General features: G+C 42.1%; 1 protein-coding gene across 6 annotated transcripts in view; it reads right to left on the reverse strand.

The window, feature by feature from the left end:
* The window catches only part of ASTN1 (astrotactin 1), a 476,663-nt gene that overhangs the window by 184,158 nt on the left and 264,609 nt on the right, over positions 1-27,896 (reverse strand). For all 6 annotated transcript variants that reach the window (XM_077276252.1, XM_077276255.1, XM_077276254.1 and 3 more), the window contains one exon: positions 22,671-23,067. In XM_077276252.1, the coding sequence (XP_077132367.1) occupies positions 22,671-23,067 (397 nt within the window). The remainder of the gene's footprint in view (positions 1-22,670; positions 23,068-27,896) is intronic.

A 27,896-nucleotide genomic window follows, 5' to 3' on the forward strand; every position in this document is an offset into this window, starting at 1 on the left:
CTTCAAAGAAATGATATGGTTAATTTTTTGCACCAGATGCCTTTCAAAACCTCTTCAAGAAAAGAACTCAAAAACTGCTGTTAAGAACAGTAATGTGAATTACCAATACAAATTCCTTTTTTTTCCCAAGTGTCCTTGAAGCAGTCTTTGAGGAGTATTTTGAAGTGGATCTACTCCAAAAAACCTCCTCCAAAAAACTTTGTAGGAACAAAGCCTTAGCAGTTGTATGGACCAGGATGACATTGATATGGACCGGTTTCAACAATGACAAATTTTTCAATTGCAAACCTAATCTGGAAATTCCCTTTTTGTTAATTTTTTATGCATTTGAGCAGAGTTTTTTTCCCTAGAGCATTGTTTGGAGCCTTTTGGTTTGGTAGTGGCCAGATTGGAGCAAATTCCATCTGAATCAGCTTCAGAAGAAATGACATGCAGTTTTTTTTCACCAGACTTCTTTCAAAACCTCTTCAAGAAAATAAACTTCTGACAAGAACAGTAAAGTGGATTTCCAATACAAATGCATTTTCTTTTCCCCAAGCGTTTTTGAAGCAGTCTTAGAGGAGTATTTTGAAGCCGATCCGCTCAAAAAAACCTCCTCCAAAAATGAGTAAAGACTTAGGAGTTGTATGGACCAGGTTCACATTGGTCCTCGTTTAACTCAAGGACATTCGGAATGACAACATAATTGATATCTACGCTGCGGCACAAGAATGCATGCAGGAAAATTCAATTGTGTTCCAAGAGACTGTCAGCCCAGCAGGTAGTAATTGTAGCAACCTAACGAGAATGCCTAATCAGATATGCAAAAGTAACACTAATGAACGAAGGTGTGGATGGTGTCAGGAATCCAACATGTTAGCGCAAAACTAAAATTTGTTAGGGGAATCTCACATTTGGGAAAATTAGTTTATTGCAAAATGTATAAAGGCTCTAAATAAAGAAGCAGTAAAAATGAAGAACTTAGAGTATCCATAAAATAAGCAGCAAGTACAAGACCTTTACTTGTCCTCTTCTGTCAAGTCAATATGCATCATTATAGTTCCTCACGAGAGTGACCCACACAGCGTGTAAAAAGACTGATCTGCAGTGCAATGTAATCCCTGGCATGGCTACTGGGCCCATCCGATGTTCAGGAACCTGGGAAAGCGGGATAACAGGCTGTCCAACAAAGAAACTGATTGTCCACTTCAATCTCACCTCATTCGAATGTAATTAGAGGACATCAAAGACCAGCAGCAGCTCTCACTTCATCTGGCTTTCAGTTTTGTCCAAAGAAGGTGAGAGAGAAGTGTCTATCTTATGTCACACAAGCTCCAGCATACCAGGTACTGACATCACTGGAGCAATGCCTTCACCAGAGGTGAGTATAGTTATTACAATTTTAAATGGCGGCAATTTAGCACCGTAATTGAGAAAGGGTTGTCCGAGTAGAGGGCAGTCCCTTTACATTCATGTTAAAAAGTAGTCAGCATGCAGCTGCCATCATTTACAGTGATTTTGATTAATTCCATATAAAGTTTCCCTGTTCTAGTAAGATTTTTCTAAGTGGCATTTTACAGCAAAAGCCATGGTTTGTAAACAGCTTACAACATAGCAAAGGGATCTTACAGTAGAAAGTTATTAGTCGGGAAAAGAGTATAAAAAAAAGTCAAGACATAAGATAAACCATGGAACACTGAAGACAGTCATCGCTTATATTTGGTACTACAGTGACATTATCTAAAGATGCAACAGGAATAGAATAGCCGGTCTCAGGAGTGCAAAAGGAGAACACAGACACCAGTTAGGGTAAAACCACAATGGCGTGCACTGTCTTCTTCAGGTGGATATTTATAAATATCTACCTGAAGAAGACGGCGCACGCCGTTGAAACGTGTTGTGGTTTTACCCTAACTGGTGTCTGTGCTCTCCTTTTGCGCTCCTGAGACCGGCTATTCTGTTCCTATTGCAAGTTTTTCTCCCCGGTTGTGGGGTATCCGGCTGGAGCTGCGGGGACCTGTGCATTTATTTCCACCTCATTGGGACGGCCGCCAGCGCTCCTTCTACAAACCGCCATTTGTTGTTTTACATAACCTAAAAATAGACATCCCTTAAAAATTGATGAAAAAACATGAAGAAAATTGGTTCTGGAGAGTGGCAAGAAGCCTGCAGCTACTCTAAAGGAGATATAGGAATTTCTGACAAGTACTGGTGGTGTAATGGATGTAACAACAATCTTCTGCATTCTTAATATGTCTGATCTGTGGGGTAGAGTGGAAACCTTTTCGTACTAAGAACAACATCCAAGTCTGGCTATGTTTTGCTAAAACCTACATCAAGTTTGCCAGAAGTATGTGGGAAAACGTTTTGTGGTCTGATGAGACCAAGGGTGAACTGAAACCAAGGGTGAACGGGTGAACTTTTTGGCCATAATTCTAAAAGGTATGTGTGACAAAAAGCCAACACTGCGCATCACCAAAATATCACCATACCCACAATGAAGCATGGTGGAGGCAGCATTATGCTTTGGGGATGTTTTTTGGCAACTGACGTTTTATTCAAAGTGGAATTTTGTAACAAAACCTTCAGGCTTCTGCTAAAAAGCTGAAGATGAAAAGGAATTTCACCTTTCAACACAACAACGACCCTACGCTTATCTCCAAATCAATAAAAGAATGGGTCCAACAGAAGAACATCAAAGTTTTAGAATGGCTTTATCAGAGCCCAGACCTCAATCTGTGGGTGACCTGAGAGGACACTGTAAAAAGTAGATGCTCTTGTGATCTGACAGATTTGAAGCTCTGCTGCAAGGACGAGTGGGAAAAAAGTGCTAATATTAGGTGTGCTATGGTGATAGACTACTACCCAAAAGACTTAAAATTAAAAAAGGGTGCTTCAGCAAAGTATTAGTTTAAGGATGTGCATATTTATTCAACCTCATTATTTTAGTTCTTTATCTCTCTTTGTCCACCGGAAAATATTTCAGTTTATTTTGCAGTTGAATTTTGCAGATTTTGGGTGAAGATTTAGACATTGTGGACATTGCAGAAAACACTCACTGCAGTACTAATATAAATGGCGCCTGCGCTTGGGTGGCTGATGCATCTGTGGGGAGGTAAAGCATATGGATATTAAAGTTCCCGCAGCAGGAATATTAATACTAGAATACAGACTTGTGTTGGGGGAGATTCTAATAATGACACTAATTATAACAATGGTGATTTGGGAATTGCTATGTAGGCACACGGTGGCATGATCTTCACAAGTAGAGGTACTTTTCTGTTGGCGCATATTTGTAATAATGCTCGGCTGTCTTTTGGGATAGATATTCAATTTCTTTGCTAATCCGATGGAGCGCGACTGAATTTGTAAACTGATAAAACGGTTGAATGAAGCTTATATTAGATCGACTGAAAACGGGTAAAGGGGGTAATAATAAAAAAAAGTGAGCCTTTATTTCTCCGAGTTCTGAGCTCAGCACTGAGATAAATGGCTACGGAGAAACAATGGCGCGGCGGCTCAAGGTTACAGAGCTGTTGTGGAAAGTAATTCCCTTTGCACTGTCTTGTCATTTAGATCTTGACAGAAGTGAAGAATCTAGAAGACGCGAAATGCAAAAGAGAAGGTGAGAAGCATCTGTCCTCTCCTAATGACTACAATAAACCCACGCTTTATCAGTCTGATACCACCGAGGGGGCGGCCTAATGGTGCAGTTTACCTGACAACGAGCGCCGAACACAATCACTTCTATGTGTGCATGAAAATAAAGACAATCTGCCCAAAATGCATAATAATAAAAATCAAATACAAAGTCAACTTTATCACTAAGTATAAAGATTGAAGTAAAGTCAAGTAGGAAGAGATTTAACTCCATAACCATAGAAAAATAAAAGTAAACATAACACCTTAAATCATCTTTAAAAAAGTTCCATAGAACTGAAGCTGATTGTAAAAACTCCTCCAACTTTTTAATTAATTTTCTTTATTGATTGTGGCATTTAAAGACTCAGGACACCCTGTGAGGCCATTTTTTTCCCTTAAAGAGGACATGTCATTGGGTAAAAAGTTCTTTTTTTGTTCTTACTTTATTCCCACTGCTCCCCTGAGTGTTCAGTTTTTCAACTTTTTTTTAAAATCCACCATACGGTTAAAGAGTTATGCTAATTTTTATGGTCTTTATTGAGGAGGAAGTGCTTAATGGATCCTCAGGGGCGTGTTTTAGTCTGCACTGCAGTATTAACCTGAAAGCAATGGCCCCTTGTAAATACCATAAAATCAGCACTTAATAAAAGGCCCATTTCTCTAGAATGATGACTACAAAACTTGATTTCTCAGTACTAGGACGTTGGATTACTACAAAATAGGTATCATTTTTATAATTGAGTTACACGCTATACAGTGTAAGAATACAGGAGCTAAGGTCCTGGACGGCTGGTATGTGTTACAGAGGTTGCTGACCGTGGTGATGGGAGTCCCAGAAGAGGTGCGTCAGTAACAACAGTTAACTGAGATGGTTTTATTTTTACTGGAATTTGGGTCCGGGATTTGGGAGCGACCAGAAGAGCCTGGGTGGGAAAGGTTGCTCCCATACTCCAGTCTGGGTCTTAGAAGCCTAATAAAAGGCAGCTGGACTAGCTCAGGGAGAAGTAGCTGTGCTGAGACTGGAAAAAGACACAGCTGGTGGATAGTCTGTGTTAGCGCCTGAGAGGTTCCTATGATATCGAGTTAATTTAGTTTGCCTTACCGAAAGATGGAACTATTTTTATTCATTTGTGCTGAAGAAAGCCATTTTCATTTTTTTGGCGCTGAAAAGATTATGAAGAACCATAAACTTTATTATGTTTTAATATTAAAGCCTGGTGCCTGTGCATGTCCAAATACCTACTAGAGAACTGAAACCCCCACAACAGTCACAACATTAATGTCAGTAGTTAAAGGGTTATTCCGAGATTCATAAATGTATGTTTTTGAATAATACTTGTAAATAAAAAGCATTTTTGCAATTTACTGCTTATTAAAATTTGCACCCATTCTTGAGATATTCACACTTTTCTTTTGTCTACAGTTTGTTGCCTAGGAAACTGACCACTACTGCTATCTAGCATGTAAGTATTACTCTGAATCTGGCTGGAATTTGGAGGTGATGGCACATTTTAGGGATTTTAGCGAGTTTTAATATAGTGCTTACTGGCTTAATAGAAATGAGTTTGTAAGCACTACGCATGTTCTGCTGACCAGGAGCGATGGCCAGTCTCCAAGGCAATAAGCAGTAAACAAAAGAAAAGTGTTAATATCTAAAGAATGGCTACAAATTTTGACTGACAGTAAATTGCAAAATTGCTTTTAGTTACAAGAACCCTTTTAAGGCACTCAAGAACTGTGCAGAATGTATAAATTCTCTTCAGTTACTCTTTAGCAGGAGAAAAGCTTGTACTAAGGGACTATGAAGGACTGTGCAGCAAATATTAGAAGAAGTACCGTATATACTCGTGTGTAAGCTGACCCGAGTATAAGCCGAGGCACCTAATTTTGCCACGAAAAACTGGGAAAACGTATAGACTCAAGTATAAACTGGGTATGCATTGTCTCCTATTCTGGTATGCATGGTTCCTCATCCCCATCCTGGTATGCATGGCTCCTTATCCCCATTCTTGTCTGCATGGCTCCTTATCCTCATCCTTGTATGCATGGCTCCTTATCCGCATCATTGTCCGCATGGCTCCTCATCCCTGATCTGGTATGCATGGTTCCTCATCCCCATCCTTGTCTGCATGGATCCTCATTCCTATCCTTGTATGCATGGCTCCTTATCCCCATCCTTGTCTGCATGGCTCCTTATCCCTATTCTTGTCTGCATTGCTCCTTATCTCCATCCTTGTATGCATGGCTCCTTATCCCCATCCTTGTCTGCATGGCTCCCCATCCCTGTCCTGGTATGCATGGCTCCTTATCCCCATCCTTGTCTGCATGGCTCCCCATCCCTGTCCTTGTATGCATGGCTCCCCATCCCTGTCCTGGTATGCATGGCTCCTTATCCCCATCCTTGTCTGCATGGCTCCCCATCCCTGTCCTGGTATGCATGGCTCCTTATCCCCTTCCTAGTATGCATGGTTCTTTATCCCCATCCTTGCATGCATGGCTCCTTATCCCCATCCTTGTCTGCATGGCTCCTCATCCCTGATCTGGTATGCATGGTTCCTCATCTTTATCCTTGTATGTATAGCCCCCATGATAAAAGGATAAAAAAATCCTACTTACCTTCCCTGCGTGCCCTCGCAGCATCTTGTTCCTGTGCCAGCAGCATCTGCTGCCAAGCGATTACGTGTCCCTGCTCATTAAAGTAATAAATATTCACCTCTCTCCATGCCTATGGGAGTGGAGAGAGGTGAATATTCATTACTTTAATGAGCGGGCACCCAAGATAGCCCGGCAGCTGCTGGAAGCTGGCGACTGCTACTGACACTGTGTGCTAGTGTTGAGCGATACCTTCTGATATTTGAAAGTATCCGTATAGAAAAATATCGGATATCGCCGATACCGATACCCGATACCAATACAAGTCAATGGGACACAAATATCGGAAGTGATCCTGGATGGTTCCCAGGGTCTGAAGGAGAGGAAACTCTCCTTCAGGCCCTGGGATCCATATTCATGTGTAAAATAAAGAATAAAAATAAAAAATAGGGATATACTCACCCTCTGACGCGCCCTGGTAGTAACCGCTGCAACCGGCAGCCTCCGTTCCTAAGAATGAGCGAGTGAAGGACCTTTGATGACGTGGCGGCTTGTGATTGGTCGCGTGACCGCTCATGTGACCGCTCACGCAACCAATCACAAGACCACAACGTCATCGCAGGTCCTTCACTCGCTCATTCTTAGGAACGGAGGCTGCCGGTTGCAGCGGTTACTACCAGGGCGCGTCAGAGGGTGAGTATATCCCTATTTTTTATTTTTATTCTTTATTTTACACATGAATATGCATTCCGATCCCGATTCCCGATAACGCAAAAATATCGGAATTCCGATACCGCAAATATCGGCCGATACCCGATTCTTGCATTATCGGAATGCTCAACACTAGTGTGTGCGCTATAAGAGAAATGAATACTCCCTGCCAATGCAGTGAAAATTAATTTCTCTTTAGCAGCGGGCACAGGTTTTAGCCGCAGCAGCCGGCTCCTGCCTCCTGTCACCCACTGCTACTCCGCTCCCCCTCCCCCGCCATCTTCTGGGACAATGACTCGTGTATAAGCCGAGGGGGGTGTTTTCAGCAAACAAAAATGTGCTGAAAAACTCTGCTTATACACGAGTATATACGGTAATAGTTTCCTTTTTCTGATAACATACATTTTACTGAAAATCATTACACAGCATTGTTCTAAAGAGTTTCCTTTCTGAATAATATTGTGGTGCTGTTATTTTATGGAGGCAAAACTGTTATTTGCTAATCAGGCTTTCATTCACACCAAATTACAGCACATTTTAGTAATACTGGCAGTCTGGGCTCCTTGACACCAGCAATGTACAGTAGGTAGGTGGAGAAGGTAGGAGGAATGGGTACAATGTGATATTTCGTAGAAATCCCTTCTGTTTCCAATTCTAAACTAACAGAGTTCTCTGCAGTCCTAAGAAATGTTATTTAATTGTGGTAAACAGGATATAACTTAGGTTTCTCCTCCCACACATCCAAGACGTCGAAAGCTATACAATGGCCTTAATATGGGATAAGCTAGAACAGCAGACATAACCTACTCATAAGAATGGTGCCGTTTCTAGGGACAAAGGCTGTTTTTCTTCCAGGCACTACTTGTACATCACAATTTCCTAAAGGGAATCTTTCACCAGATGTTTGCTGTCCCATATGAGAGCAGCATGAAGTGTGGTCCGAGACCCCGATTCCAGCGATGTATCACTTACTTGGCTGCTTGTTTCAGTTTTTATAAAATCACATTTTTTCTGCTTCAGATCAAGCAGTGCTCTGAATGCTGGGCCCTGTATAACCCCGCCCACAAACTCTGATTGGCAGTTTTATATGTGCACTTTGCATAGTCAGAAAGCTGCCAATTTTTGTGTGTAAATAAAGCCTTTATTTCTGCCCACTCTTCCATAAAGACCACCTCTATGGAGTATACGGCTTAATGTGGTTGTATGGATAGATACTCTATCCTCTGCTTGGGAACTCTGCAGCTCCTTCCGGGTTACCTTTCATCTCTGTGCTGTCTCTCTGATCAATATCCTCCTTGCCTGGGCTAAGAGTTGTGGTGGGTGGTCCTCTATCAGCAGGTCTGTTGTGGTACCATGTTCTTTCAATTTGATGATAATGGATTTGATGGTGCTGTGGGGGGATCCTCAGAGATTGACTTATATTTTTATAACCCAATCCTGACATGTACTTCTCAACAACTTTATCCCTGACTTGTTTGGAGAGCTCCTTGGTCTTCTGTTGTGAATTTGGATTCTGGGCTCCCCCGGTGGCTACTGGTGGAATTGAACTGGTGTTTTCATCTTCTCTGTTCACCTGTTCCCATCAAGATGTGGGAGTCGCTATATAACCTTGCTTCTCTGTTAGTTGCTTGCCGGTCAACAATGTTATCAGAAGCCTCTCTGTGCTTGTTCCTGCTCCTAGACAACTACTAGATAAGTTGGACTCTTGTCCATGTTTGTTTTTGCATTTTTGTTCCAGTTCACAGCTGTAGTTTCGTTACTGTGTCTGGAAAGCTCTTGTGAACAGGAATTGCCACTCTGGTGTTATGAGTTAATGCCAGAGTTTTAAAGTAATTTCTGGATGGTGTTTTGATAGGGTTTTTAGCTGACCATGAAAGTGTTCTTTCTGTCTTCTGCTATGTAGTAAGTGGACCTCAAATTTGCTAAACCTATTTTCATACTACGTTTTGTTATTTCATCTTAATTCACCGCCAATACATGTGGAGGGCCTCTGTCTCCTTTCGGGGTATTTCTCTAGAGGTGAGCTAGGACTTATTTTCCTCTGCTAGCATTATTTAGTCCTCCGGCTGGTGCTGGGCATCTAGAATCAACGTAGGCATGCTACCCGGCCACTGCTAGTTGTGCGTTAGGTTTAGTTCATGGTCAGCTCAGTTCCCATCTTCCAAGAGCTAGTTCCTATATATGCTGATGCTATGTTCTCTTGCCATTGAGATCATGACAGTTTGACCGGCCCACAAAGTGTTAATTGTTTGGGCTGAAGCAGGAGATAGAGAAGTGTTTAAGGGAAATTTTTTTTTTTTTTTTCCCTTCAGAGTTTTGCTGTCTAGCCCTTAATTGCTGTCTAGCTGCTTCTTACCTCCTCTTAACCCTTGAATGGCTCTGTGTCCACCTGTTTGTAATGGATCTTCAGAGTGTAACTGCAGGTTTGAATAATCTCGCCACGAAGGTACAAAATTTGCAAGATTTTGTTTGTCATGCATCTGTATCTGAGCCGAGAATTCCTTTGCCGGAATTTTTCTCGGGGAATAGATCTGGGTTTCAGAATTTTCGAAATAATTGCAAATTATTTTTGTCCCTGAAATCTCGCTCTGCCGGAGACCCTGCACAGCAGGTCAGGATTGTGATTTCCTTGCTCCGGGGCGACCCTCAAGACTGGGCTTTTTCATTGACACCAGGGGATCCTGCGTTGCTCAATGTGGATGCGTTTTTTCTGGCCTTGGGGTTGCTTTATGACGAACCTCATTTGGAGCTTCAGGCAGAAAAAACTTTGATGTCCCTATCTCAGGGGCAAGATGAAGCGGAAATTTACTGCCAAAGATTCCGTAAATGGTCTGTGCTTACTCAGTGGAATGAGTGCGCCCTGGCGGCGACTTTCAGAGAGGGTCTCTCTGATGCCATTAAGGATGTTATGGTGGGGTTCCCTGTGCCTGCGGGTCTGAATGAGTCCATGACGATGGCTATTCAGATCGATAGGCGTTTGCGGGAGCGCAAACCAGTGCACCATCTGGCGGTGTCCACTGAGAAGTCGCCAGAGAGTATGCAGTGTGATAGAATTCTGTCCCGAAGCGAGCGGCAGAATTTTAGACGGAAAAATGGGTTGTGTTTCTATTGTGGTGATTCTACTCATGTTATATCAGCATGCTCTAAACGCACTAAAAAGCTTGGTAAATCTGTTTCCATTTGCACCTCACCGTCTAAGTTTATTCTATCTGTGACCCTGATTTGCTCTTTGTCATCTATTACCACGGACGCCTATGTCGACTCTGGCGCCGCTTTGAGTCTTATGGATTGGTCCTTTGCCAAACGCTGTGGGTATGATTTAGAGCCTTTGGAGACTCCTATTCCTCTGAAGGGGATTGACTCCACCCCATTGGCTAATAATAAACCACAATACTGGACACAAGTAACTATGCGTATTAATCCGGATCACCAGGAGATTATTCGCTTTCTGGTGCTGTATAATCTACATGATGATTTGGTGCTAGGATTGCCTTGGCTGCAATCTCACAACCCAGTCCTCGACTGGAGAGCTATGTCTGTGTTGAGCTGGGGATGTAAGGGGGCTCATGGGGATGTACCTGTGGTTTCCATTTCATCATCTATTCCCTCTGAAATTCCTGAGTTCCTGTCTGACTATCGTGACGTCTTTGAAGAATCCAAGCTTGGTTCGTTACCTCCGCACCGAGAGTGCGATTGTGCCATAGATTTAATCCCGGGTAGTAAATACCCAAAGGGTCGTTTATTTAATCTGTCTGTGCCTGAACATGCTGCTATGCGAGAATATATAAAGGAGTCCTTGGAAAAGGGACATATTCGTCCATCGTCATCTCCCTTAGGAGCCGGTTTTTTCTTTGTGTCAAAAAAAGACGGCTCTTTGAGACCATGTATTGATTATCGGCTTTTGAATAAAATCACTGTTAAATATCAATACCCATTGCCGTTGCTGACTGATTTGTTTGCTCGCATAAAGGGGGCCAAGTGGTTCTCTAAGATTGACCTTCGTGGGGCGTATAATTTGGTGCGAATCAGGCAGGGGGATGAGTGGAAAACCGCATTTAATACGCCCGAGGGCCACTTTGAGTATTTAGTGATGCCTTTTGGTCTTTCAAATGCTCCGTCAGTTTTCCAGTCCTTTATGCATGATATTTTTCGCGATTATTTGGATAAATTTATGATTGTGTATCTGGATGATATTCTGATTTTTTCGGATGACTGGGACTCTCATGTCCAGCAAGTCAGGAGGGTTTTTCAGGTTTTGCGGTCTAATTCTTTGTGTGTGAAGGGTTCTAAGTGTGTTTTTGGGGTACAGAGGATTTCCTTTTTGGGATATATTTTTTCCCCCTCTTCCATTGAAATGGATCCTGTCAAGGTTCAAGCTATTTGTGATTGGACGCAGCCCTCTTCTCTTAAGAGTCTTCAGAAATTTTTGGGCTTTGCTAACTTTTATCGTCGATTTATTGCTGGTTTTTCGGATATTGCTAAGCCATTGACCGATTTGACTAAGAAGGGTGCTGATGTTGCTGATTGGTCCCCTGATGCTGTGGAGGCCTTTCGGGAGCTTAAGCGCCGTTTTTCCTCTGCCCCTGTGTTGCGTCAGCCTGATGTTGCTCTACCTTTTCAGGTTGAGGTCGACGCTTCTGAGATCGGAGCTGGGGCAGTGTTGTCGCAGAAAAGTTCTGACTGCTCCGTGATGAGGCCTTGTGCCTTCTTTTCCCGTAAATTTTCGCCCGCTGAGCGGAATTATGATGTTGGGAATCGGGAGCTTTTGGCCATGAAGTGGGCTTTTGAGGAGTGGCGCCATTGGCTTGAGGGGGCCAGACATCAGGTGGTGGTATTGACGGACCACAAAAATTTGATTTATCTTGAGACCGCCAGGCGCCTGAATCCTAGACAGGCGCGCTGGTCATTATTTTTCTCTCGGTTTAATTTTGTGGTGTCATACCTACCGGGTTCTAAGAATGTTAAGGCGGATGCCCTTTCTAGGAGTTTTGAGCCTGACTCGCCTGGTAACTCTGAGCCCACAGGTATCCTTAAGGATGGAGTGGTATTGTCAGCCGTTTCTCCAGACCTGCGGCGGGCCTTGCAGGAGTTTCAGGCGGATAGACCTGATCGTTGCCCACCTGATAAACTGTTTGTTCCTGATGATTGGACCAGTAGAGTAATCTCTGAGGTTCATTCTTCTGCGTTGGCAGGTCATCCTGGCATTTTTGGTACCAGGGATTTGGTGGCAAGGTCCTTCTGGTGGCCTTCCCTGTCACGAGATGTGCGAGGCTTTGTGCAGTCTTGTGACGTTTGTGCTCGGGCCAAGCCTTGTTGTTCTCGGGCTAGTGGATTATTGTTGCCCTTGCCTATTCCTAAGAGGCCTTGGACGCACATCTCGATGGATTTTATTTCAGATCTGCCTGTTTCTCAGAAGATGTCTGTCATCTGGGTGGTGTGTGACCGTTTCTCTAAGATGGTCCATTTGGTTCCTCTGCCCAAGTTGCCTTCTTCTTCCGAGTTGGTTCCTCTGTTTTTTCAAAATGTTGTTCGTTTGCATGGTATTCCTGAGAATATCGTTTCTGACAGAGGGACTCAATTCGTGTCTAGATTTTGGCGGGCATTCTGTGCTAGGATGGGCATAGATTTATCTTTTTCGTCCGCTTTCCATCCTCAGACGAATGGCCAGACCGAGCGGATTAATCAGACCCTGGAGACATATCTGAGGTGTTTTGTGTCTGCTGACCAGGATGATTGGGTTGTTTTTTTGCCATTGGCGGAGTTCGCTCTCAATAATCGGGCCAGCTCTGCCACTTTGGTGTCCCCGTTTTTCTGTAATTCGGGGTTTCATCCTCGATTTTCCTCTGGTCAGGTGGAATCTTCGGATTGTCCTGGAGTGGATGCTGTGGTGGAGAGATTGCATCAGATCTGGGGGCAGGTGGTGGACAATTTGAGGTTGTCCCAGGAGAAGACTCAGCTTTTTGCCAACTGCCACCGTCGTGTTGGTCCTCGGCTTTGTGTTGGGGATTTGGTGTGGTTGTCTTCTCGTTTTGTCCCTATGAGGGTCTCTTCTCCTAAGTTTAAGCCTCGGTTCATCGGCCCGTATAAGATATTGGAGATTCTTAACCCTGTTTCCTTCCGTTTGGACCTCCCTGCATCCTTTTCTATTCATAAAGTTTTTCATCGGTCATTATTGCGCAGGTATGAGGTACCGGTTGTGCCTTCCGTTGAGCCTCCTGCTCCGGTGTTGGTTGAGGGTGAGTTGGAGTACGTTGTGGAGAAAATCTTAGACTCTCGTGTTTCCAGACGGAGACTCCAGTATCTGGTCAAGTGGAAGGGATACGGCCAGGAGGATAATTCTTGGGTGAATGCATCTGATGTTCATGCCTCTGATCTGGTTCGTGCCTTTCATAGGGCCCATCCTGATCGCCCTGGTGGTTCTGGTGAGGGTTCGGTGCCCCCTCCTTGAGGGGGGGGTACTGTTGTGAATTTGGATTCTGGGCTCCCCCGGTGGCTACTGGTGGAATTGAACTGGTGTTTTCATCTTCTCTGTTCACCTGTTCCCATCAAGATGTGGGAGTCGCTATATAACCTTGCTGCTTTGTTAGTTGCTTGCCGGTCAACAATGTTATCAGAAGCCTCTCTGTGCTTGTTCCTGCTCCTAGACAACTACTAGATAAGTTGGACTCTTGTCCATGTTTGTTTTTGCATTTTTGTTCCAGTTCACAGCTGTAGTTTCGTTACTGTGTCTGGAAAGCTCTTGTGAACAGGAATTGCCACTCTGGTGTTATGAGTTAATGCCAGAGTTTTAAAGTAATTTCTGGATGGTGTTTTGATAGGGTTTTTAGCTGACCATGAAAGTGTTCTTTCTGTCTTCTGCTATGTAGTAAGTGGACCTCAAATTTGCTAAACCTATTTTCATACTACGTTTTGTTATTTCATCTTAATTCACCGCCAATACATGTGGAGGGCCTCTGTCTCCTTTCGGGGTATTTCTCTAGAGGTGAGCTAGGACTTATTTTCCTCTGCTAGCATTATTTAGTCCTCCGGCTGGTGCTGGGCATCTAGAATCAACGTAGGCATGCTACCCGGCCACTGCTAGTTGTGCGTTAGGTTTAGTTCATGGTCAGCTCAGTTCCCATCTTCCAAGAGCTAGTTCCTATATATGCTGATGCTATGTTCTCTTGCCATTGAGATCATGACAGTCTTCATGGTGTTGTTTGGAGCGCTCCTTGGTCTTCATGGTGTTGTTTGGAGAGCTCCTTGGTCTTCATGGTGTTGTTTGGAGAGCTCCTTGGTCTTCATGGTGTTGTTTGGAGCGCTTCTTGGTCTTCACTGTGTTGTTTGGACAACTCCTTGGTCTTCATGGTGTTGTTTGGAGAGTGTTGTGAATTTACCTTTTTGGCTCCCTCTAGTGGTTACTAGTGATTTGACTCTGGGAATGTCTGCCATCCCTTGTATGCTCACCTGGGTCGTTAGGTCAGGGGTGTTGCTATATAAGCTCCCTGGACCTTCAGTTCAATGCCTGGCAACGTTGTAATCAGAGCTAATCTGTTGTGCTCTTGTCTACTGATCCTGGTTCCTGCTAGATTAAGCTAAGTCTGCTTTCTTGCTTTTTGCTATTTGTTTTTGTTTGCATTTTTGTCCAGCTTGTACATAATCTGTATCCTAACCTTGCTGGAAGCTCTAGGGAGGCTGGAGTTCTCCCCCCGGGCCGTTAGACGGTTCGGGGGTTCTTGAATTTCCAGTGTGGATTTTTGATAGGGTTTTTGTTGACCATATAAGTTATCTTACTACATTCTGCTATTAGTAAGTGGGCCTCTCTTTGCTAAACCTAGTTCATCTCTGTGTTTGTCATTTCCTCTTACCTCACCGTTATTATTTGTGGGGGGCTTGTATCCAACTTTTGGGGTCTATTCTCTGGAGGCAAGAGAGGTCTTTGTTTTCCTCTTCTAGGGGTAGTTAGTCCTCCGGCTGGCGCGAGACATCTAGCGACCAATGTAGGCATGTTCCCCGGCTACTTCTAGTGTTGGCGTTAGGAGTAGATATATGGTCAACCCAGTTACCACTGCCCTATGAGCTGGATTTTTGTACTTCGCAGACTTACTTGTTCCTCTGAGACCCTCGCCATTGGGGTCATAACAGGAGAGCTCCTTGGTCTTCATGGTGTTGTTTAGAGAACTCCTTGGTCTTCATGGTGTTCTTTGAAGAGCTCCTTGATCTTCATGGTGTTGTTTGGAGATCTCCTTGGTCTGCATGGTGTTGTTTGGAGAGCAACTTGGTCTTCATGGTGTTGTTTGGAGAGCTCCTTGGTCTTCATGGTGTTGTTTGGAGATCTCCTTGGTCTTCATGGTGTTGTTTGGAGAGCAACTTGGTCTTCATGGTGTTGTTTGGAGAGCTCATTGGTCTTCATGGTGTTGTTTGGAGAGCTCCTTGGTCTTCATGGTGTTGTTTGGAGAGCTTCTTCATCTTCATAGCGTTGTTTGAAGAGCTCCTTGGTCTTCATGGTGTTGTTTGGAGAGCTCCTTGGTCTTCATGGTGTTGTTTGGAGAACTCCTTGGTCTTCATGGTGTTGTTTGGAAAGCTCCTTGATCTTCATGGTGTTGTTTGGAGATCTCCTTGGTCTTCATGGTGTTGTTTGGAGAGCATCTTGGTCTTCATGGTGTTGTTTGGAGAGCTCCTTGGTCTTCATGGTGTTGTTTGGAGAGCTCCTTGGTCTTCATGGTGTTGTTTGGAGAGCTCCTTGGTCTTCATGGTGTTGTTTGGAGAGCTCCTTGGTCTTCATGGTGTTGTTTGGAGAGCTCCTTGGTCTTCATGGTGTTGTTTGGAGAGCTCCTTGGTCTTCATGGTGTTGTTTGGAGAGCTTCTTCGTCTTCATAGTGTTGTTTAAAGAGCTCCTTGGTCTTCATGGTGTTGTTTGGAGAGCTCCTTGGTCTTCATGGTGTTGTTTGGAGAGCTCCTTGGTCTTCATGGCGTTGTTTGGAGAGCTCCTTGGTTTTCATGGTGTTGTTTGAAGAGCTCCTTGGTCTTCATGGTGTTGTTTGGAGAGCTCCTTGGTCTTCATGGTGTTTGGTTAGTGGTGCCTCTTGTTAATGGTGTTGCAGCCTCTGTGGCCTTTCAGTAATGGTGTGTATATACTGACAGACTGTGTGACACTTAGATTGCACACAGGTGGACTTCCTTTCACTAAGCAGGTGACTTATGAAGGTAATTACTTGCACCCAAACATTTTTAGGGGCTTCATTGCAAAAGGGGTGAATACATATGCACATGTCAATTTTTAGTTACTTTATTTCATAAATTTAATTTATGCCTATATTTTTCTCACTTAACAAACTTAGACTATTTAGTGCTGATGCATCACACACCAATCGGATTTCAACAATATTTAAACACAGGTTGTAATGTAAGAAAATAGGCAAAAAGCCAAGGGGGTGAATACTTTCGTAAGTCACCATATATGGTAACTAAAGAAAGTCTTTTATCCCTATTTTTCTCCATTTGGCTAAAATTTACGAGAAACCTCATGTATGATTAATATATGATAAAATCAATTATTAATTTAAAAACAATACTGCATCATTTGTGACTTAATTATGCTCCGGGGGGTAATTATTCTTTTTATTCTACACACCGATCTGTGTACACTGCACAAATACCTGAGATATTAGCACGTTCAGATTTACCGATGCACAAAATTATAAGTGTGATGCTATTCTTCGGCATTAACACCTGTATATGTCAATGAAAGGGGTACGCTTAGGACTCATTATCACATCATTTGCATCTCATCAAGATGAACATCTGCTATTTCTAAGGCTCGGCTTTCACCTCCTGTACATGGCAGTTTCAATAATTGGGAGGCTACACTTGTGTACTTGCCATAATGCATTCTCCGCATAAAGCTGCTTAATATTGTATGCGGATAAAGAACACTAAAACTGTAGATTAAATTATTGAAGAATGGAGATGTAATGTACGTACTGTACTTACAGGGCATTCATATGCTGCTGGTGTTTGCTACTGTTTGCCCTTGAATAAATCCAATGGAGAATTATGTTGCCATTTATCCATTTCCCATTGACCCAATAATTTTTACACTTCTGAGTCACAATTGCACACTCTGGTGCATTAGTTTTGATCCTGGTGTCTTTTTAAGTGCCAAAGGCATCTGGATCCTATAGAGAGCAGTACGACTGCTACCTCTGCAGCCCATGTATTTATGCATGGGAATGTATAGATTTAAAAAAAGTAACCATTGTTTTCATTTTTCTTTCAGAAATCAATAGTAGTTTGCTCACTTAGTTTGAAAATGGCATGTAAAATGGACATTGTCCCAGTCAAGTGGCCATAGCATATAATTTGTAGACTCATTTTTTTTTAAATGAGATTTTACAGTTTTTAAACAATAAAAAAACTAGACTAAAGTCAAATCTTTATTTCCCAGTGCATCCATTCCTGTCCGGTGTTTTCCGCTAATCTATGCTTATATCCTTCTCCTATCACATGCCATACATGCTGCATATGACCATTGAAGCCAACAACTGGCCCTAGTGGTCACATTCTGTACGTGTCCACATCTCCTTTGGTGCAGGAAATTTGCAAAGATTGATGACGGACACGCGAATGGAGGCACTGAAGCGACAGTTGCTTATGAAGGTGAATATATGCATATTTAGTAAGCTAGTAGTATATAGAGGTGTACTGTAACATAGATCTGTATCTCTATGTTCCAGTGTAATGTGCCTATAAAGAAGAACAGCATGTAGTGTTTTCCTAGTATACTGTAACATACATCTATATCTCTATGTTCCAGTGTAATGTGCCTATAATGAAGAACAGAATATAGTGTTTTCCTACTGTACTGTAACATACATCTGTATCTTTATGTACCAGTATAATGTGCCTATAAAGAAGAACAGCATGTAGAGTTTTCCTAGTATACTGTAACATACATCTGTATCTCTATGTTCCAGTGTAATGTGCCTATAAAGAAGAACAGAATATAGTGTTTTCCTACCGTACTGTAACATACATCTGTATCTTTATGTACCAGTGTAATGTGCCTATAAAGAAGAACAGCATGTAGTGTTTTCCTACTATACTGTAGCATACATCTGTATCTCTATGTTCCAGTGTAATGTGCCTATAAAGAAGAACAGCATATAAAGTTTTCCTAGTATACTGTAGCATACATATGTATCTCTATGTACCAGTGTATTGTGCCTATAAAGAAGAACAGAATATAGTGTTTTCCTACTGTACTGTAACATACATCTGTATCTTTATGTACCAGTGTAATGTGCCTATAAAGAAGAACAGAATATAGTGTTTTCCCGGGGTGGGTCAAACCGTAGGAAAAGCAAACAGTTTATCAATGAGTGTACATAATATAGGCACAAAGTCTTGAACCAGAGAAGGAAAATCTGAACAATCATATTGGCATCTGAACCTGCAAGGAGGAGACATCATCATGCTGCAGAGCTGTAATCAGGACACAGCCCTTTTTTCTCTGGACAGGGGGATATCTCCTCCCCAATTATGAACTGTCCTACTCAATCTTGGACAGTAGCGAGGTATGAGTGATTGCAGCAATCAGAGGCTGTTAAAACTTTTAAATATATATCCTGTTACTCCATCGTTCATTAACAGGCAGGAGCACATAGTCATTTGCTACCCAGGGTTAGAGAAAAAAAATATTGAAAAAAGTGGTTAGAAATCATCTATCATTGGATTTCATTTGATTTGAGAAGAGACTTTCTTTAAAGTTTTCTTATAAGGAATTTAAAGAGAATCAGTCAGGTCATTTTTGTGCAGTATAGCAATGCATGCTGTCACGCTCATGTAAGGAGAGCAGACGGCCAGTCCTAGGACTGCAATGCGATCCTCGGGCGTATAATACAGCAGTCTGACTGCACACAAACAGTGATGCAGATGGTTGGGTGGGATTATGGGCTGGGAATGGGTTGAATATTCATTTTACATTTACATAAATTTGACTTTCCGGCATGCATGTAAATGTGAAATGAATATTAATCCCTTTCCCAGCCCATAATGCCGCCCAACCCTCTGTGCCGACGTCACTTATTACTCATCTGAGGATCGCATTGCAATCCTTGGACTGGCCGTCTACTCTCCTGACATAAGCGTGACAGCATGTACAGTATTTCTATGCAGCTGTCACTCTCTGGTCAGGAGAGGAGAGGGCCAGTCGAGAATTGCAATGATCCTTGGGCATACAGAAGTCTGACTGAATCAGTGACGCCAGTGCAGAGGGGTGGGTGGGACTATGGGCACAGGAAGGGGTGAATATTAATTTGCAATTTACATATGCTTGACTTGCCAATGCAAGACAATAAATTTGTCCAAGGCTTACAGGAACACAACGGGGTCACGTAGAGAAATAAAAGTTAAATATCCTGAAAGGGCCGCCCAAGCCTTATTAGGATACTATTAGTATACTACACAAAAATGACAGATTCCCATTAAACATCCTAGTGTGGGGTTCTCTCCCCTCAATGAGCCAAAGAGTTGGTCTCACTGTGATGGATCCACACGTGTTGCAAGGTTTATCATTCATGTGAATGGCCACCATAAAATACAAACTTCTTGAATCTGGACAAATAGTTAGTCCATTTTTAGTTTAAGAAAATGTTGCTTTCATGGGAACTTTAAAAGTATTTTGCTGATATTGAAACTAAATTAAACTGATACTCCTCCTTAAAAAAAAAAAGTTATCCCCATCGATAGGATGTATATGCTGTCTGATCACTGGGGTACAGCCCTCGGTTGGCTGGAAGTCCCCTAAACAATGAATGGTGCGGAATCTGTTCTCTGGGTTCCAGAGCCCTGATCTCAGGGGATGTCTTGCCGATCGCTTGAGATCTGACCATTGGAATCCTATCTTAATGATATGGGATAAAGTATTACTTTTGGAAAAGTACTTTAAGGTTCTTCAGATATGGAATGAAGACTCATATTTATCTCCAGCTCTAACTATAAACCAATAAGATAGATTTTCCTTTCATGAGATCATCCCCATATTTATAACTATGATATGAGGACTGTCAATAACATTGACATAACCTTCTGCCATCAACAATCTACCGTAAGTAAAATGCAATAATTTGTTTTTCTGAACTTTATTCTTTTTTTTTCCTTCTTCTTTTCTTTTTTTTTTTCTATTATTGAAGGAACTGGGGGCTGAAGAATCACACATGTAATGATGCCTCAGGGGCATGCATTTTAAGTAGAACGAGGAGCACTTTGAGACAGAAGTACTCCTCTAGATGGAGAAAAAAAAAATATTCTGCTTTTATAGGAGTTGTAAAAGCGTCACACACAAAAAAAAAACCCAGCACACACTTATCTTTCCAAAAGTGTTTTGGAAAATAGCATCGCTCCTTCTATTCTAAGTGACGGCTTCTCTGCAAAGCATTACATGACGCACAGCACTTCCGACGAGGAGAGGTACTAAAGAGCAAATCTTTCCTTCATTCTCTAAAAAAGCAAGAGAAAAAGCAATTCTTGTATGTCAAATACCAAAAAATAGAGGCCTACTGTACTTTTAAAGGAGTTTTCTTGGACTCAAATATTGATGTCGTGTCCTAAGGATTGGCCATTAATGTTTAGTCAGTGGACGTTTAACTCCGATCGCTCATTCAGATCATTAGCACCAAGACCTTGTTCACGTCACTTTTTTTCCCCATCTAATACATATGGAAGGAAAAGTTCTCCACTTACAGAGTGCAGAGGCCTGTGACCGATGCCTCACAGCCCCATCCATCCACGGAATAATGGGATCTGTTTAATGGAGAACTCTTGAGCTACCCATGAGCTTTACATGACATATTAGTTAAATGGACGCCATTCTATCTAATAGGTGACGGATGCCACTGTGTGTTGCATCCATCACATTCGTCACCCATCTGCAACAATGGCATTCGCTCAATGGATGACATAGAAAAACCATGGACAGCTCAAAAGGAATCTGTCAAACAGATGCCATTATATCGGGGAGGGATGATGATTTAAGGCACTTGTCGGGACTGGATTTGTAGGGAGATTTTCCTGGCTTATAGGTTTAAATGATGTCTGCCATGTTATAGGGTAACATCCATCACGTATTGGCTCTCTTGTTAAAAAAGTATATATTGCAAAGCATGCAATTTATTACTGCACTCAATGGAATGAACAAGCAAGATTTGCTATGTTAGTTTATACAATGGTTATGGTACTTTGACATATACTGGTACAGGGGTCCAAAAGGACACTTTTATATCCTCTTTCTGACTATTTGATCTCTATGGACTTCTCTATTGTGCATACCTAGAGGAAGAGGAAGAGAAAATCCAGCAAGGATGGAATCCTTTAAAATGTAGAAGTTTATTCAATTCACGCAATCCAATCCAGCATGGTGCACGCAGACGCGTTTCAGACTTGCATGAATAAAGACTAAGCTTGAAACGCGTCTGCGGTTCGCCTTGCTGGATTGGATTTTAATCAATTTGGAATAAAATTCTCCATTTTCAAAGATTCCATCTTTGCTGGATTTTCTCTTCCTCTTAAAACCATATGACAATGTTTTGTTCATGTCGGATATCCTGCTTTGGGCGAGCTAATTTTTTTTCCATGTTTTCTAGAGTACTCCGAAAATGCAAACAAAAAAGCCGATATGAGCAGTCCCTAATGGAGCTGAGCTGTACAAATAGGATTTTGTGCGTGGAAAATCATTGAAGGGGTCACTGCCCTCCCACGGCCGAAGCAGACAATCGCTGGCCTTTTTGGTATCATTACATCCTCTGCTCCAGACTCATGACACTTCATCATGCTGGAGACGGAAGACCTCAATCATCTATGACTTGGGATTGGTGCGGAATTAAAAAATTTAAGTATGTTCCAATTTTTGCTTCCAATATTTAGAATTGCTCAAAACAATAATATATTATACTACTAGACACCATCTGCTTTTCCCACTGAGAAGACAACTAATTTACGGGGCATGCCATACAGATGTGTCTACTTTTACCTTTCCACCAATTTCAACTTCAACTGTTCCTGATTTCAATTCATTACATTATCAATCCATGTTAGAAAATACCTCAACAGGCCACAATTTACATCACGACCATAGGGGTGACACACATAGTATATGCATATCCCAGCAGAGCTTTGTAAAATCATTTTGTTGCTTTTTTTAGGCTGACCATGGCACTTAACTCAGGATATCCTGAGAGCAGAGATGAACAAATCAAAATTCCTGACAAATTTTTAGAAATTTGCTAAATCTGGCATATTCGAACAATTTGCTATTCAATTCACACAATTCACCTAAAATGGTAGTTGCTATTTTTCCACATTGTAGAAGATCATATTAATCAGAGAAGACTAAAATGACTTCAGGGGTGTAGCTGGGAGAGTTTCCCCAAAATGCTTTGCAGCTTTTACATCATATGATATGGCAGAGCAAATCTGGAGGGGTTAAAAGGTAGCCTGTATAAAAGCCGAGGCAGGGAATTTAGCAGTCATTTTAAAGTGAGTCTGCCAAATTTGCCCCAAAATTTTATTTTTTGGAGAAATTAGTTGAACCTGACAAATTCAAATTTGAAAAGATTTGCTCATCTCTCGTAAGAAAAGTAAGGAAAGACACATCTGTAATCATGATACATTAAAATTGGACATAAATACAAGCAACCAAATCTTGACAGATGTCAAGAGATTTGTTGGCTTGTGGTTTATTGAAATGGTTCTTTTCATTAAAAACCCACCAGGAGTGAGGTCCATGGTGTTCTTATCATTGCATCCATGGAGGGAGTCCAGTGTACGGGACACCTGGCTTCCAAAATCTTCCCCACCATTCATGCACTCCCGTTGGAGATGATGACGAAGCTCAGTGACATCATATTCATAACCGTCAAGGATAGGGGTTTCACGGATTCCAAGGGTACCACCCGGATGTGTAGACTGTCCTCGCGCATTGCGAAGACTCTCTCGTCCATGGCTACCTCCAATGAGCACGGAAGGGATGTAGTGGATCTCATTGGCAGCTTCTGCACTCGCACTCTTCTGCGGCTGGGGTGCACGTCTCCTCTTGCACCACCGTCGTCTAGTATATAAAATAAGGAGAAGGCACAGGATGCACAGCAGGAGAGCAATCATTCCACCCTATTACAATGTGGAGAAGAAAAAAGAAAAAAGATACGAAGAATTACATTAGGAAAGAAATAAATCCAATGCAAACAGCCTAGGTAGAGACAAAGAGGACAAACACAATATCCGAATGCTTAAGATCATGTTTTGCATAATATGGGAATATGAAAATCTTTTGATATCCGGATAGAATGAAACTGAATAATAGAAGATCAAGTAAAGTCTGCTTGTACGAGAAATATTATCATATCACTTTATTTGTGTATTAGATGTTAAATTAGCTCTCCGGAATAGCCAAACATTTCGCTATCCGCTATCTAGTGGGTGTTTACATTGAATTAACAATGGGAGAATTTTATGGTACATCTGCAAGGAGAGAAGCTGCTTACATTATAGCAGCGCATTTCGCATTCCGCTACCGTACATTATATTTCATTCCCTTCCCTTAAAAATGAAAATGCAAGTTTAGGCATGCACTCCTAAAAAAAATCAATTTAGGATAAAAATATATCTTTCTGGAGTGCAGCGAACATGACAAAAGCAGCTATGTGCACGAAAACAAGATATTAGCTGCTGTTTATATACCCTGCAGAAAATAATATCCAATCTGGTTAACTTCTTCGCGTGCATACTGATGCAAATTGACTGCAAATAATTTAACCTTTCTATAAATTTGACAATTTAGTTCAGCTGTGAGGCACAAATGTGTCTACCCTTACCCACAGTAAAGATAATTAAGGCTGCATTCACGAGCGGTGGTCATGCTGCAGCCGCTCTGTGCCAGTGCTTCACTGCATGGATCAATTAAAGGGGTGATTGGAACTTTAACATTGATGGCCTATCCTTAGCATAGGTCTTCAATGTCTGATTGGTGGTGGTGCGACACATGGCACCTCCTCCAATCTGCTGTTCCCAGTGTTGGCGGTGTCCGGAACTGCCGAGTTACAGACATGCACAGCACATCTCCTTCGACTATATGGTGGCCGCTGCCGGTTCTACACATCCGCCCTCTATTCAAGTAATAGGGGTTGGATGTGCAGTACCCATCCGTGGCCACTATTTCATCAATGGAGCTGTGCATCTTCGTAACTGGGCAGCACTGGTTGCCGACAACAACCAGTAATATCGGATTGGTGGGGGTGCTGCGAACTGCACCACCACTGATCAGACATTGATGACCTATCCTAAGGATAAGCCATCAATGTTAAAGTCCTGGACAACCGCTGGCTGTATCACCTCGAAGATCTACTGTTTCATCAACAAAACCAACTGGCCTCTGCGCTGCTTCTCAGCAAGATTAAGGAATATTGCAGAGAAATGGTGTAGAGACTGTAGAGCTGCTGTAGTTATGAGCCACAGCATGGCATGGCATGTGAACATAGCCAAAAGGAGTAATTGCATCTTCTTGACACTACCGCTATCCTGGCCTATTTCTTACAAAATTGATAGCTTGGACCAGCGACTTGGCTGAGTCACTGGTCCAAACTGTCCCATTCTGCAAGGAAAATCAGCTTTTCCTCTGCAGCATTTTAAACGTTCAGGGCCATTGGTGCCCTATAGCTGAAATACTTACTTGAACCTTGTTCCCATACCATCAGCTTTACCTGCACTGGTTATCAAAAATAGAGTGGACCCCATGCCATATATTTATTTAATCAATTTACTTATTGCACAGTCACATGCTGGCTGGTGAACTCATCATCGCACGCATGCTCTTGCTGCTATCAGCGAGACCAAGCATACGATGATGAGAATAATACTCTCATCAGCTGATGCCTGTACCCGGCAGTAACCTTTTCATCCCTGGTGAAGGCGCTTGTTTTCATAAGAGCTTTACAATTTTACCTATTTATGAAGATAAGACAATGTTTACAGTACAGATTCATCACATTCTCACACAGACACGCAACTGCACTCGAGAGAACAACACAAAATCGTCTTAGGTAAAAATACGGCAATTTTGATTTGCACGAAGATAAAAAATGTGTCCACTCTTAGAATACTGAAAGATTCATTAAAGCGCCACTCCAGTGTTTTGTTTTTTATTTCAGCGCTGGGGTGGTGCCACTAACATAAAATCCCTGACCTAAGAAATATACTAATGAGCCATTGTCTTCTGCTCTTCTCGACGCCGCTCAGGTCCTGATCTGCCATCTTGTAACCGCAACGTCGGACTGATCGGAAGTCAAAGCTAACGGTCACAAGCTAAGTCTAAGAGAGCCTGGATCTGGCAAAATACTTGAGTGATCCGGCAGGTCACAACCTGAAGAAGGGGACTAGATAACAGATGAAGACGGAAGCTGGTGAGCATAATACTAAGGGAAGGAAACTTAAATTAGTGACATCAATGCAATGGAAAAAAATGCAATCACTGGAGTGGTGGTTTCAGGACTTCAATATTTCACAATACAAATTCAATACATTCAAAGAAGACATTTATAACATAAAAATCTCAGTAGAGTAACACAATTTTTTTTTCAAAGGGGTTGCAATCATACTGGGGCTCAGGACCCTGGGTGGTCCAAAGGGTCTCTTTGGTCCATTTGAAAAGACTATTATTATTAAAGACCTGCAAAAGCCAGGGGCTAGTGATGAGTGAATATACTTGTTACTCGAGATTTCTTGAGCATGCTCGGGTGTCCTCCGAGTATTTTTTAGTGCTCGGAGATTTAGTTTTGCTTGCCGCAGCTGAATGATTTACATCTGTTAGCCAGCATAAGTACATGTGGGGGTTGCCTGGTTGCTAGGGAACCCCCACATGTACTTATGCTGGCTAACAGATTCCATTTAAAACCATTGTATCTTAAATGCAAGCATTTTTCTCTTTTTCAAGGTGATTGTCTTCCTGTTTAAACAGGTCGATAATGAACATTTTCTAGAAGCTGTTGTTCCCGATTATCGGCCTGTCTAAATGGACCTTTACTGATGATTTTGCACTGGCCGTTTTGTCGGTGAGTAGCCGCATAGTTAAAGTGCATTAAGGGAGATTCGGCAAGGCTTGTGTTCTTTGTTCCTTGGAGATGTATGACACAATAAACACTGCTGATTAGCAATCTGGATCAGATTTAAGATTTGTTATTAAAGAAAAAAAACTGTTTCACATCTGACCCTGCAGCGAGCAGTAGCCCAATTCTGAAGAAGCGATGATCTGATAGGGTTTGGCATGGTTTATGTTCAGACAAAGCTATTTTTAGTGCATTAAGCTCCGAATCCAAAAAAAGTCATTTTGGTAGTTTAATTAAAAATAAGATATCATTTAATTGCGTGGAAGAAATAGTAAAAGATTGCCATTAAACGGGCTCGTGAGTGCTGGAGCTGTCCAAAGACGGTGGTGCTGAAAACAGCTCCCGCTCTATGATAAGTGGATATTTAAAAATTGTTTACACCAATATAATGTTTCCGTAATTATATTCTTCCTCCAAATAGGTTTCTGTGCTGTCAGCAGTAATGGCTGGATAGTCTAGGATGAAATGGGCTGCTTTCATATCAAAAGAAAATTATAGCTAAAATAGAGGTTGTTCCTGTATAATAACATAGTAGGGAGAGAGCGCGGGGGGTGGGGGTGACGTGATGGGCAAGGAAAGCGAAGAGGATGAGATCCTTTTGTGCTGGGGAATTAAATCAGGAAAAAAAAAATGTAATGAGGAAAATATGCCAGAGAGCTCAGTACACGGAGAATGATGGTATTGATGGAGTTAATAAAAATTGACAATGATGTGCATTCAATTTCCTATATGCCCTTGGTGCCGTGTAGTCAAGATATTGCTATGCCTTTACTCACACAAGTGGAATGAGAGTGAAGAAAATTGATCCATTTGCTGCACATTATAATTTAGTGTCCTCTACAGCACTCAAGAAAGACAACATCGAGAGCAAGCAACCCACGGAGCACTAGAAGCCCCTTCTTCTTCCAAACTCGGCGTCACCTCACCTCTGTATTTTTCCTTAAAGTACTTCTGCTTGCCACCCTGGATAGGAAATAGCTTTTAATATATATTATGAAAGCTAATGATATCCAATAAGATAAGAGGGTAAAGTGAAGCCATGCTGCGTTCTTGGTGGTTTGGTAAGACACAAGACATCGATAGCCTAAGTGCTCCTCTGCCACTGTCTGTTACTGCTCATAAGATCACTGATGACTGCTGCACAGGAGGAGGTCATTGAGTATCGCGCTAGGCCTGGTGTCCCTGGACTGTTCACATCCCGTAAGAAAAAAGGTTGTAACGGGCTTGTCGTGATGTCCCGGCTTTTAACATAACATGTGTGCAATGCAAAGAAACAGTTAGAGTTCAGTTTACGAGAAGAGGTTTGAGTCCCTTGGGCCTTCTCCTGGGCAGCATTCGGTGATGGTGTATTTGTAGCAGACAGTGAAAGATGACAGGCAAATACGAAACGGTGACACGGAATTCTGGAGAAGTGTCGAGTGCCGGCTTGGGAATAAGACAGATATCTGGTAAGTAAATGAGGGTCAATCAAGGGATTTCATTAAATAAAGGTTGCAATGTGATTAAAATCCCATTGAATTCCAAGGTTTGACAAAAAAAAAATAAGTTAGTGTGTTTATCAGGATTGAACAGTGAGAAAAAAAAAGATTTTCACAGGGAAACACAAATTAGAAGGCGAAGAATCAGAAATTGGACATTCCAGGGAGCCGCACATTGATGCAAGTTGACTTTTGAGGCATGCAAAAGAAGAAACGGACAGCACCACAGCAATTGTGACAGAACAGCTTACGTGTTTATTCTGCCATCTGCAACGTTTCGGTCCTGAGACCTTTATCAAGCATAGTGAAAAGACCATATAACCACCATTATATACCATCTGACCCAACCCATCAATTAACT

The sequence above is a fragment of the Ranitomeya variabilis genome, chromosome 8 (assembly GCF_051348905.1).
Source record: "Ranitomeya variabilis isolate aRanVar5 chromosome 8, aRanVar5.hap1, whole genome shotgun sequence".
Taxonomy (NCBI): Eukaryota; Metazoa; Chordata; class Amphibia; order Anura; family Dendrobatidae; genus Ranitomeya; species Ranitomeya variabilis.